At 42.1% G+C, this 11,126-nt stretch overlaps 3 protein-coding genes across 14 annotated transcripts; 2 read left to right on the forward strand and 1 right to left on the reverse strand.

Moving 5' to 3' along the window:
* Window positions 1–67: 67 nt before the first annotated feature.
* On the forward strand, window positions 68–5,097 carry bcl7a (BAF chromatin remodeling complex subunit BCL7A). 2 transcript variants are annotated; one of them, XM_076987092.1, is made up of 6 exons: window positions 68–299; window positions 2,664–2,745; window positions 2,944–3,040; window positions 3,521–3,694; window positions 3,776–3,870; window positions 4,485–5,097. In XM_076987092.1, exons 1-6 carry the CDS (start codon window positions 145–147, stop codon window positions 4,548–4,550), a joined length of 669 nt encoding a protein of 222 aa, XP_076843207.1. In that variant the 5' UTR covers window positions 68–144; the 3' UTR covers window positions 4,551–5,097. The 2 variants fall into 2 exon arrangements, with proteins under 2 accessions (XP_076843207.1, XP_076843208.1); XM_076987093.1 differs by having other exon boundaries at window positions 99–310.
* A 323-nt stretch (window positions 5,098–5,420) lies between these two features.
* On the reverse strand, window positions 5,421–8,425 carry alkbh2 (alkB homolog 2, alpha-ketoglutarate dependent dioxygenase). Of its 10 annotated transcripts, XM_076987081.1 has the most exons (6): window positions 8,285–8,425; window positions 8,009–8,113; window positions 7,001–7,298; window positions 6,643–6,841; window positions 6,273–6,522; window positions 5,421–5,553 (listed from the first exon to the last, which is right to left on the reverse strand). In XM_076987081.1, the coding sequence occupies exons 1-6, from the start codon at window positions 8,288–8,290 to the stop codon at window positions 5,506–5,508; spliced, it is 906 nt and encodes a 301-aa protein (XP_076843196.1). In that variant the 5' UTR covers window positions 8,291–8,425; the 3' UTR covers window positions 5,421–5,505. The 10 variants fall into 10 exon arrangements, with proteins under 10 accessions (XP_076843196.1, XP_076843204.1, XP_076843195.1 ...); XM_076987089.1 differs by lacking the exons at window positions 5,421–5,553; window positions 8,285–8,425 and adding an exon at window positions 8,204–8,233 and having other exon boundaries at window positions 5,837–6,522; XM_076987080.1 differs by lacking the exon at window positions 5,421–5,553 and having other exon boundaries at window positions 5,839–6,522.
* Window positions 7,518–10,330, forward strand: unga (uracil DNA glycosylase a). Of its 2 annotated transcripts, XM_076987091.1 has the most exons (7): window positions 7,518–7,646; window positions 8,339–8,527; window positions 8,607–8,702; window positions 8,850–8,947; window positions 9,284–9,372; window positions 9,454–9,632; window positions 9,742–10,330. In XM_076987091.1, exons 1-7 carry the CDS (start codon window positions 7,554–7,556, stop codon window positions 9,880–9,882), a joined length of 885 nt encoding a protein of 294 aa, XP_076843206.1. In that variant the 5' UTR covers window positions 7,518–7,553; the 3' UTR covers window positions 9,883–10,330. The 2 variants fall into 2 exon arrangements, with proteins under 2 accessions (XP_076843206.1, XP_076843205.1); XM_076987090.1 differs by lacking the exon at window positions 7,518–7,646 and having other exon boundaries at window positions 8,231–8,527.
* Window positions 10,331–11,126: the final 796 nt, after the last annotated feature.

Raw genomic sequence — 11,126 nt, forward strand, 5'->3', positions numbered from 1 at the left:
TTCCGGATAAAACAGAAGAGTGAACTAAGATAGTTTAATATGGTAAAAAAGTTTAATTTGGTAAGATAGTTTAATTTAGTGCGGCACCAGTGCGTTTATCTGCCCGTCTCGTGCTCGGAGGGCACGCGGCTGTGTGGCTGGCGCATGCGCACAACGCCCTCCGTCCTCCCTGTGTTCGCATTGTCTCCACAGCTAAAAGATTTTTACCAGCAGCCGAAATGTCGGGCAGGTCGGTACGAGCGGAGACCCGGAGCAGGGCCAAAGATGACATCAAGCGGGTTATGGCCGCTATTGAAAAAGTACGAAAATGGTAAGAGCAAGAGGACATATCCATTAAGGAAGAGAAAGCCCAGCTTGTGGGGGGAGGAGAGACGAGAAGAAACAATGAAGTGAAAGGAAAGCGGCTTTAATCAGTCCAGTTTCGGTGTGATTACTCCGCTCAGGTGTGCGGCGCCTCTCCGCGCAGTTCACCAGGTTGTCGTCTCTTTAAAATCGATTACTTGTGAGAGAGAGCATTTTCTTTCCATTAAATTTTAATGTGGGTTGAACCTAGAAGCCATTTCGTTGCAGTCACATGAAGCCGTTTGTGTTTGAGCCTGTAATGCCGGCTGGGTTGAGCTGTGAGGAGGCGCGGTGCGGTGATAACGGCGTTAGTCTCATCTCGGTGCCCGGTGCGCTGGGTGAGATTAGAGACACGTCCCGGGTTTAAACTCAGAGAATAGAGACACGTCCCGGGTTTAAACTCAGAGAATAGAGACACGTCCCGGTTTTAAACTCAGAGATTAGAGACACGTCCCGGGTTTAAACTCAGAGATTAGAGACACGTCCCGGGTTTAAACTCAGAGAATAGACACGCGTCCCGGGTTCAGACTCGGAGATTAGAGACACGTCCCGGGTTTAAACTCAGAGAATAGACACGCGTCCCGGGTTTAAACTCAGAGAATAGACACGCGTCCCGGGTTTAGACTCAGAGATTAGAGACACGTCCCGGGTTTAAACTCAGAGAATAGAGACGCATCCCGGGTTTAAACTCAGAGAATAGAGACGCGTCCCGGGTTTAAACTCAGAGAATAGAGACGCGTCCCGAGTTTAAACTCAGAGAATAGACACGCGTCCTGGGTTTAAACTCAGAGAATAGACACGCGTCCCGGGTTTAAACTCAGAGAATAGACACGCGTCCCGGGTTTAAACTCAGAGAATAGACACGCGTCCCGGGTTTAAACTCAGAGAATAGACACGCGTCCCGGGTTTAAACTCTGAGAATAGAGACGCGTCCCGGGTTTAAACTCGGAGAATAGAGACACGTCCCGGGTTTAAACTCGGAGAATGGAGACACGTCCCGGGTTTAAACTCGGAGAATGGAGACACGTCCCGGGTTTAAACTCGGAGAATGGAGACACGTCCCGGGTTTAAACTCGGAGAATGGAGACATGTCCCGGGTTTAAACTCGGAGAATGGAGACACGTCCCGGGTTTAAACTCAGAGAATAGAGACACTTCCCGGGTTTAAACTCAGCGCTGCTTGGTGAGAATAGAGACACGTCCCGGGCTTAAACTCAGCGCTGCTGGTTGAGAATAGAGACACGTCCCGGGTTTAAACTCAGCGCTGCTGGGTGAGAATAATGACATGTCCCGGGTTTAAACTCAGCGCTGCTGGGTGAGAATAATGACATGTCCTGGGTTTAAACTCATCGCTTCGAGTTCAACTGTAGGATAAATAAACGTGGTGGGGACACTGACATGCTGCCAGCCTTGATGTAGGCGCCCGAGTGAAGCTAAACCTTCACAACCACCAAGATCTAGAAATGTTTCATTAGGATCTCATTTAATCCTCATAAGCTGACCTCAAATATACTAATAAAAAGTACCTAAGAATATTTCATAACATTCCCATGTTTAGCCTATCTGGGTCAATTTGCAACTAAATGTAGAAATTGCAGTATTTTAAAATTTTCACTCAGACAGAAGGATTTGTTGCTCAAAATCTTAAGCTATAACACGATTAGACGATCATACATGTTTCTTGTAACACGGCGCATTTGTGCACGCTTGTCATTTCCAAGCGACTTGGTGAAGTATAAACTTCATTTTAATTAGTATGTTTGTTACTGCCTGTGATTTGTGACTCGATTTATGCCTGCTGTTTGTAGCCTAATATTACAGGGAAATACTGTCACTCACGTTCAGAGTTCTTGGTTAATATCTTCACTCAATGCATTATCTTTGATATAACACATAGGTTAAAATGTTTGGCTGATGAAGAAATAAATTAACGGGACATTGAGTTAATATTAATTTAGTATGTTGATACTCGTTTGTTAAAGCCTCTATGTAACGCTGCAAGCATGAACAATACCTAGAAATCACTAAAAACATCACTTTGATGTAAAGATCCCTCTCATATTTAGTTATGTAATATATTTTTTGACCCCTGTTCAGCCCCCTGACACCTTTTAACTTGCATTATCCATATTTATTCTTATTCATAATGGTATTAAATACAAAATACTTGTATATTGCAGACAGGCACAGAGATGTGATTTATTGAGTTTTTTTTAAATGTCTCTCTGTGGGTGTTTTCTGAGGTGTCTAGGTTTGGATGACCATGTATGAAACGTATTCCATGCTGGGTTAAAATAACAGAAAAACTGGTCTGTTCCCCAGGGAGAAGAAGTGGGTGACGGTTGGGGACACGTCCTTGCGGATTTACAAGTGGGTACCGGTGATGGAGCCCAAGTCTGATGATGTAAGCGTAATGATGAACACAGTCATTTTCCCACATCAGTTATCCCAGCAGGAGGAATGACAGCAGCACAGACAACTTCATCTTTCATATCGTGAAATATTGTTTATTAATTATACAAGGTTTTTCTGGTCCATCTAATGTAGGTTTGTGGTTTGTACAGAAAACTCCAGTTTGTAGTCAAATTGTTTCCTTTCGCAGAAAAACAAGAACAAGAAGAAGGGGAAGGATGACAAGTATGGGTCAGAGGTCACGACCCCGGAGAACAGCTCGTCTCCTGGGATGATGGACATGCACGGTAACAGCGTGACGTCTCACTCATGCTCATTATATAGAGATTTGTGGGCAGTTCACATTTGTAGCTGTTTTAGCGCCTTTTATTGGTAGCTGCTGTTTTTGTTGACTTCCAAGCCAGACGCTGGCATTGTGAAGCCCATCCCTATTTAAAATTAAGGTGAATCTTTTAGTTTGCATTTCACTTAGTTAATAAAAATTAATTGGTTAGTTATATTATTTTACTATTCAAACTGTACTTGCAATTTGAATTGTTACACTATAAATATTTTGAATATCTTTCTGTATACAGTCATATCCGTATATAAATCTGCTTTTCATTATTGTACCTTTAATCTCCCTTACCACTTGAGGGCGTTATCAGATAATAAAGCAGGCAGACTTTAAATCAACTGATTTATGCAGTGTTTGCCATGGTGCTAACGACCTAAAGACCTCATCAGTGATTTGTGCCTGTCCTTTAATTGTATTTTCTCTTTCACAGACGACAACAGTAATCAGAGTTCCATCGCTGACTCCTCCCCTTTGAAGCAAGAGACCAGTAACAACACTAGCCCCACCCCTGAACCTATGGTGATGTCACAGAGCGACAGCAACGAGGCCAAGAGTGACCAGTTTCCCAATAAACAGTCTTTGTCTGGTCAGGACAGCAAGTCTGGTCAGTTCATCAAATGGTTGTGTGTCTGTGGTACTGGGGATTCAAATAACGTTTTACAGAATTTAATTATCTTGTTATTAGGACAAAATCATTCCTCGTCAGACTCAACAGCCAAGCGGGATGGCAAACCACAGGGAGAACACGAACACTTTACAGACTCCTCTAACGCTGCTCAGGTAACGTTAAAGCTTGAGCTTTCATGGCCTTTCATGGGCAGTCATGGCCTGGCGGTTAGGGAACTGGTCTTGTGACCGGAGGGTCGTGGGTTCGATTCCCAGACAGGCCATGACTGAGGTGCCCTTGAGCAAGGCACCTAACCCCAACTGCTCCCCGGGTGCCGGGCTAGGGCTGCCCACCGCTCTGGACACATGTGATCCACAGCCCCCTATTAATCACTAGTGTGTGTGTGTGTTCTGATTGCACAGATGGGTTAAAAGCGGAGGACAAATTTCGATTGGGGTGTAAAAATCACAATTGACAAAATATGGCACATTTCATTGAAATCAAGCTGTCAGTTGTTACTTCGTGACTGAAACTTGAATCAAACTAACTTGGGCACTGCAATCCGTATTTTTTAAGGATGTTTTTAAAGGCTCATCAGATACATTTTCATTTTTCATGTAATGGATTTGATGTTGAGTTTGATCTGTTGGGCAGTTTGTAAATGTTGAGCAGTATTTACTAGGGAATTATTGGTTTTTCACTGTCAGATATACTGTAGTAGTTTAGCAAGGCTACTCTGCTCAGTTTATTGACTCATTTGTTTATTTTATTGACTTTTTCCTGGCAGGATATGGAAGACGGTGCTCCTCCAAGCAAGAAAGGCAAACTAGACTCGTCCTCTGAAGAAAACTAACTGTCTTTTACCAACTGTTACACTCTAGTGATCTCCCTTCTCTCTCCCTATGTACTTCGACTCGTTTTATTTCAGACATTAAGTTGTACATGTCCCTGTTCATCTACCCCCTCCCTGAGAAACGCACTCATCCCTTACAGTCACCCTTCAGAATGGACAGGGTGAAAATCCAGAGGTTTCTGGTCTCATTATAGTTGGTTAATAGGATAAAATCAAGATCCAAGCTGTGAGACTGTGGGGTGGGGGCCAGGGGTTTTACATTGCACTGATCCTAGAACAGCCTGCCCTGTCATAACGTCACCTCCTGCTACTTCCTCTGTGCTTAGAACGGTCAAGTCAGCGTCCCTCCCAACATGGCAGAGACGGCCATGGATGGACTTCTCAGTCATCACCATCAACTCCCACGTGCTGTTTCAAAGCGAACCATTATTTCTCCAGTCTTTCCTTTGCTCAGGAGGGTCAACACACTGTTAGTCATGTTGAAAATGATGGGCTCTGCTGCTGTAGCTGAAAGGTGTGGTTCTTTTTTCTTTTGTTAATCCACAGATAGGTAGTCAAAAGATACGGTCATGTGAGTGAATGGTACTAGTCACAGGTTAAGAAGTTGGAGAGCTTCTCCTCGGACACTGCAGTTCTGCTGTGAAGACTGTAGCTTGTAGCATACGTCCTGCTAGGCTGTGTGCCTTGTGTTACTGAAATAAGCTTGTTTAGTCTTTTAGTCTGTGTCCCCACATACACACACGTCCATAAACACACGTCTCCTAAGTGCCCGCGTTGGTGTTTCACAATCTTGCGTCCCAGCGAAACTCTCCATTTCCACTAATGTTCAGTATAAACTGTGACAGTTATGGAGTGCAAAGCTTTGAAATGCAGGTCACCATTTCAATAGCACTACAACCTTAGAAAGTCCACATTGCACAAGAACAGGATTTTGACCACATCCCCATCAGATCCATTAAGTACTTGTCTTTCTCTGGCAAGCGTCTGCCGTTATCTTGTGTAGCTGTCCAAGGAGAAACAAAGTGGTTTTCATTAGACTTTAACAGGCAGGTTATGGACAGACAGCTGTGCAAATACCTCATACGCAGTCCAGCAGTGCTGGCATATAGACACTAAGTATGACTTTTAGAAAAAATCACTCGGATATGTCTGCTTGCAAAAATATGTATATATTTATACAATAACATTTTTGTTATTACCCTTTTGATTTTGCCACAATATTTCGCCAAAATATTGCCTTCTGTAGTTCAATCTTTGAACCTTTTAGCAAAAATTTACTCATTGGGACCATATTGTTTTGTTTTTTTCCACTCTGCATTAGATATGTCTTGTACAGAAGTATGGTTGTGTTTCATTTATTTATTCCACATGTAGTTTTGGTTTTATATAAAAAATACATTTCCTTTGAATAATCTTGACTTTGCATCTTTGTTAACTAAACTTTATTATAGAATAGTTAATTCAACCGCATATTGTCATTGGCAACACCAGTGGACAGTGGAACTTGACAAAAAAAAATGACAAGCCGTTGGCTCAGTGTAACACTTTTTTTTTTTTTTTTTTAAGTGCTTAACTCAAAAGACTAAAATAATGTGATCAAACACTCTTAATGCTCCACTCTGATGTTACACACCATCACAGAAAGACTCATTGGTTTTTAACGTTGCTTTTGGGTCCTTCAACAATGCGTCTGAAGGTGAGGTTGATCCTCGGCGTCTTTACCTTCTTCCGGATGGGGAGGCTGTGATACCAGTATGTGTTGGTGGGGGCGTTCATGAGCAGAAGGCTTCCATGTGCCAGCTCCAACTTCACAGGCTCGATGTTTCGTTTTCTTTGCCCTCCCCGGGCGTCCTTATGTCTGAAGATGAAGTCACGGGCAGCCCCCAGTGACACAGAAGCAATGGGACATGTAGTATCCAACTCTCGCTCATCATCTCTGTGTTCACCTATATGATCCAGGCCATCTTTATACCTGAGGAAAAAGAACAGCAGAGGTTTCAGGGAAAAAAATCAAAAATTCCTACCAATACATGTGCAAACTAATGATGTGTAATAAGTTCACTGTAAATTTAGAGTGATGGTGGATAAACACCTGTTTATGAGGACAAAGTTAAAGGTCTGCCCCGTCACATTGGTGATGGCATCGCGGATGTACTCCAAGGTAGGAGTCCACGTTCGGGCTAGAAGATGCACTCCAGAGAAAGAGTACGTCAGCCCTTCCTCCGCATAGGTGGCTTGCTGTCGGGGGACACTGTGCAATTTCCCGAACACCTGCACCTTCGCTTTTTCACCTAGAAGGAAAAGGAAGAAAACAAAATATCAGGAACATAAAAAAATCTCTAGGCATCATTTGATAACATGATTTGAACACATAACGACAAAAATGTTTATCATTATATTCAAAATGCTAATTTACATGTACCTTACACTGATTAAAAAGCCATTAATACCTGTGAAATAATCCACCTCATTCTCCAGATGGTGAAAAAGCCGGTCAGCCTCCTCTTTGGAGAACAGGAAACTGTAGTCACAGTCCAAGCCTTCTGCCTCAATCTTCTGCCAAGGGATGGGTTGAGGGAATTCCTCCTCAACATCCTCAACTTCGTCTTTACGCACTTCTTTAGAGGCCTGCTGTAGAAGGTCCTCCCTCACACCTCTGTTTTGTTGTGCACACACAGCTACTTGCTTGTGCATTCTGTAGTCACTAGCGCATTCACTTCTGTTAATGTAATGACCTGGGAAACAGACCTTTATGTGTAAAACAAATATTTAAAGTGATTTTAACCGATTGGACTGTCATCATATATGATATGTATATTAATTATACCTGATTGTGAGTGAGTGGTGTGTAAAGTGGGGGCCCTAAACTCATGTCGCGTTTTCATTGGTTGGATAAACATTTGGCGGGACGTGAGAAACTAAGACCCAGGCGTCTCGACTCGGAGTTCCTACATTACCAGTCGGTTTACTCAGACGTTTAACAGACGTTTTCCATTGTTGAAAATGATTGGGCAGAAAAGCATCAAATCATTTTTCGCTCCAACGAGCAAAAAAAGAGATTTTGAGGAGCAAACTGGGAGCGACGGCGCGTGTAAGGTGAGAATAAGCGTTAGACCCGCACGCGCGGCTGCATCATCCGCCTACCTCGCTCCTTTAATTAGGACGCGCGTGTCTCACCACACGTATAGCTATTTTGTTTTTTGGCTTCACATTGTTCTTTAACGTGTTAATCGTGTTTCGCTGCCCTACCTGCGTCTAAATACGTTTTCACATACCTGCATCTAAATATGTTTCAACTACCGAAACGGAGCGCTGCGCGCGCGTGTAGACCTGCTGACCCGGAAGTAAAGCCTACGTCACACGCAACCAAAACACACACGAGGTCCTTTACGCTGCTAAAAGATGAACAGAATATATAATATACAATTATAAACTAATATATTTAGAAAACGACTTACTCGCATTGTCGAGTCTGTTGTTATACACGATTCGTAGCGTTCGGTCAATGTCAACGTTGTGTTCCTACAATAAAGGTCCGCACACAGCGCTGTGATCAGCGGTAACTAGAAGATATAAGATCACGTTAATTATAAGATCACGTTAGTGTTGGTACCAGAGACCGTATATATAAGTATATATGTAAGTATATATACCGTCACTGGTTCAGACACGGACACGCGATGACTCTATTTTCAAATATTCCGCTGCGAATTTTGAGCGTACAAGTAACGAACCTTCATCTGAAACGATTATGGATTTCTACCAAGTATACTAAGATTTCATCCCAGGTGAAGAAGTTAAAAACAGCCCCCAGTGCAGTGCTGCCGTCGCCGTCCCGGAGCCCCGAACTGCTGGATCGGACCGCCAGGAGCGAGAAGGCGCAGGACCTGCTGGCAGCTCACGCCACTCCGGCTGGAATTGGGGAAAGTTGGCGAAGAGCACTTGGCGCTCAGTTTGGAAAACCTTATTTCCGATCAGTAAGACATTGCACCAAGTTCATTTGTGATTCATCGGCTATTGCTCCGGCATTCATGAAGTAGGACATTCTTTCAACAGTTAATGTCCTTTGTTGCGGAGGAGAGGCAAAAACACACCATCTATCCGCCCCTCCACCAAGTGTTCACGTGGACCCACATGTGCGAGATAGAAGATGTGAGTTTTATTACACTGCCATTATGTTTATGGAATAAGTGATGCTCAAACGATACCATTATAAAACATTAAGAAACGAATCGGTTCAAAAATGTGTCAGGACCGTGTATGAGCACCCACTAACGAGAAAAGTGTTTGTTTCTGCAGGTAAAGGTTGTGGTGCTTGGTCAGGACCCATATCACGGGCCTAACCAGGCTCACGGGCTGTGCTTCAGTGTGCAAAGGCCTGTTCCACCTCCTCCAAGGTACTGCTGGTTTTCTGACCACTGATTTGGGTCCTTTCAGGTGCTAATGTGCTGTTTCTAGCAAACACTGGTTAGAGCTCAGTAATTAAAATATGTGATGGTGATGATGGAAATCAAAGATATATTAAGGCATATTATTTCAATATGAATTATTTTTTATTGAGTAATTATTTTGCATAGTGATTTCAAAGAAAAACTATGTACATAAGCAATTCTAAAATGGTATGCGTGTTAAAACGTCTGTACAGCAGGATTTGGGCGTTCTTATTGCTGTATGGGGCTCATGTTTGTGAGATGTCAACATGTGTATAATGTGTATTCATGTTTTACTTGCAGCTTGGTGAACATGTATAAAGAACTGCAAGCAGACATTGAGGGCTTTCAGCATCCAGGTCATGGTGATCTGACTGGATGGGCAAAACAAGGTGACCACTTTCTCTTCCTGGTTGCTGTCGCTTCATGTAAACATATGAAGTGAGTTTAAAGGCCATGTCATGACTTTGCAGGTGTTCTTTTGCTGAATGCTGTGCTGACCGTCCGAGCACATCAGGCCAACTCTCACAAGGACAAAGGATGGGAGATCTTTACAGATGCTGTGGTGAATTGGCTTAGTGCTAACCTGGAAGGTCTGGTCTTCATGCTGTGGGGCTCCTATGCTCAGAAGAAGGGGGCTGCAATTGACAGAGTAAGTCTGAGATATACTTCATTTCAAAATGATCAAAAACACTTGGAGTGTTTGTCAGTTGTCGTCATTTGTGACCTACAGAGTTGTTTTCTTTGTTGCCATCTTGTAGAAGCGGCACCATGTCCTCCAGAGTGTTCACCCCTCTCCACTGTCTGCACATCGTGGCTTCTTTGGGTGCAAACATTTCTCAAAGACCAATGAACTGTTAAAGAAATCTGGAAAGAAACCCATAGACTGGAAATCACTGTGAGTCAGTGGATGCCTACATTTGGTTTCATTTGAGTAACATTCCCATGGATCACTATAAGCTTTTGTTTGTGATGGCCTGTGTGGTCATCTTCAGTAGTTTTACACTACTTGCATAGAAGACAAATTTATGCTGGACATTTTTCTCTAGGTCTTGATTTGTTGTTGACTTTTCCAGTTTTCTCCCATAGGATCTTTGAGTAAAGTTCTGTTTCTGTGTTTTGTATGTTGGTTGCTATAGTGTGGTTTGTTTGTGCAGACTGCCTGATTTGCTCTATAAGCTAGTGTGCTGTTAACAAGAGGTTTGTGATGTTTGTTTGTGGAGTTCCTTGTATAGTTCTTAAACCACTGATGAGTGGTTTTTGAAAAAAACAGTTTAAGCATTTGCACTATTTTATACCTTTTGTCCATGTTAAAATGAACCCTTTCTATTAAACATGTACTTATTAACATTGTGCGGCTGCTGAAGTTCATTTTTGACAAGAAGAAGTTTATGGGTATGTTTGTAATTGCACTCAGTTTTAAAGTAGGATAAGATGAGATGTTTAAATCTAATTAAATTGCAAGACATTCAAAGCATTTAGCTTGAGTATGGCCAAGGATGTAAATGTGATGCATTATTGCAATTTATTGAACTTGGTTCTATAAAATATAAAATATTATTAACTGTCTAAAGTGGCTTCATAAGAGTTTTTGTATTCTTGGTTTCCAAGAATCTAATTTTAACTGGCTAATAGTAATTTATTAATGATATACTTTTGATGTTCCGTGGTTCTAGTGAAAACCGTTTTACTACAGGTCTTGTCATTATTCACCAGTGGAGCAAATATCCTCCATTTTCTGTTGCCATTTTTATGGTGAGGGTGCATTCTGCATTTTTATACAGGCTCGCAAGTGTGCCTTGTTTTCAATGCTATGTTTAATCTGACTGAGAACTCAAGTGAAAATGTATGACTTTGTTATGAATACATAATTATTTATTTCAGACATGGTATATGCATAAATCATACAGCAAATGTAATTATTTGGTTTTTATTACATTTATGATGTGACACAAAATATGACAATTGACATGATTCACAATGGAGAAAACTATACATGCATTTGCAATTCTGAGATTTGATTAGACAGTACACATATTTGAAGGGATGTTTTGTGGGAGACTTTTCCATTGTTTTACTGCATTGCACTTGTCCTTGTAGTTGCTGTTATTTTTTTTTTATAAACAAGGTCTTGCTCTGGGCAAGC

Source organism: Brachyhypopomus gauderio, unplaced genomic scaffold (assembly GCF_052324685.1).
Source record: "Brachyhypopomus gauderio isolate BG-103 unplaced genomic scaffold, BGAUD_0.2 sc51, whole genome shotgun sequence".
In the NCBI taxonomy this organism is placed as follows: domain Eukaryota; kingdom Metazoa; phylum Chordata; class Actinopteri; order Gymnotiformes; family Hypopomidae; genus Brachyhypopomus; species Brachyhypopomus gauderio.

Excerpts from the sequence above, each read along its gene's own strand:
- unga (XM_076987090.1), top strand. The coding sequence starts at position 8,231 with ATGACTCTATTTTCAAATATTCCGCTGCGAATTTTGAGCGTACAAGTA. Across the intron at positions 8,948-9,283 it reads CCTGTTCCACCTCCTCCAAG|CTTGGTGAACATGTATAAAG; the intron begins GTACTGCTGGTT and ends TTTTACTTGCAG. Across the intron at positions 9,633-9,741 it reads AGGGGGCTGCAATTGACAGA|AAGCGGCACCATGTCCTCCA; the intron begins GTAAGTCTGAGA and ends GCCATCTTGTAG.
- bcl7a (XM_076987092.1), top strand. The coding sequence starts at position 145 with ATGCGCACAACGCCCTCCGTCCTCCCTGTGTTCGCATTGTCTCCACAG. Across the intron at positions 300-2,663 it reads TTATGGCCGCTATTGAAAAA|GGAGAAGAAGTGGGTGACGG; the intron begins GTACGAAAATGG and ends TCTGTTCCCCAG. Across the intron at positions 2,746-2,943 it reads TGGAGCCCAAGTCTGATGAT|AAAAACAAGAACAAGAAGAA; the intron begins GTAAGCGTAATG and ends TTCCTTTCGCAG.
- alkbh2 (XM_076987080.1), bottom strand. Across the intron at positions 6,842-7,000 it reads TGAGGTGGATTATTTCACAG|GTGAAAAAGCGAAGGTGCAG; the intron begins GTATTAATGGCT and ends TTTTCCTTCTAG. Across the intron at positions 6,523-6,642 it reads AACTTTGTCCTCATAAACAG|GTATAAAGATGGCCTGGATC; the intron begins GTGTTTATCCAC and ends CTTTTTCCTCAG.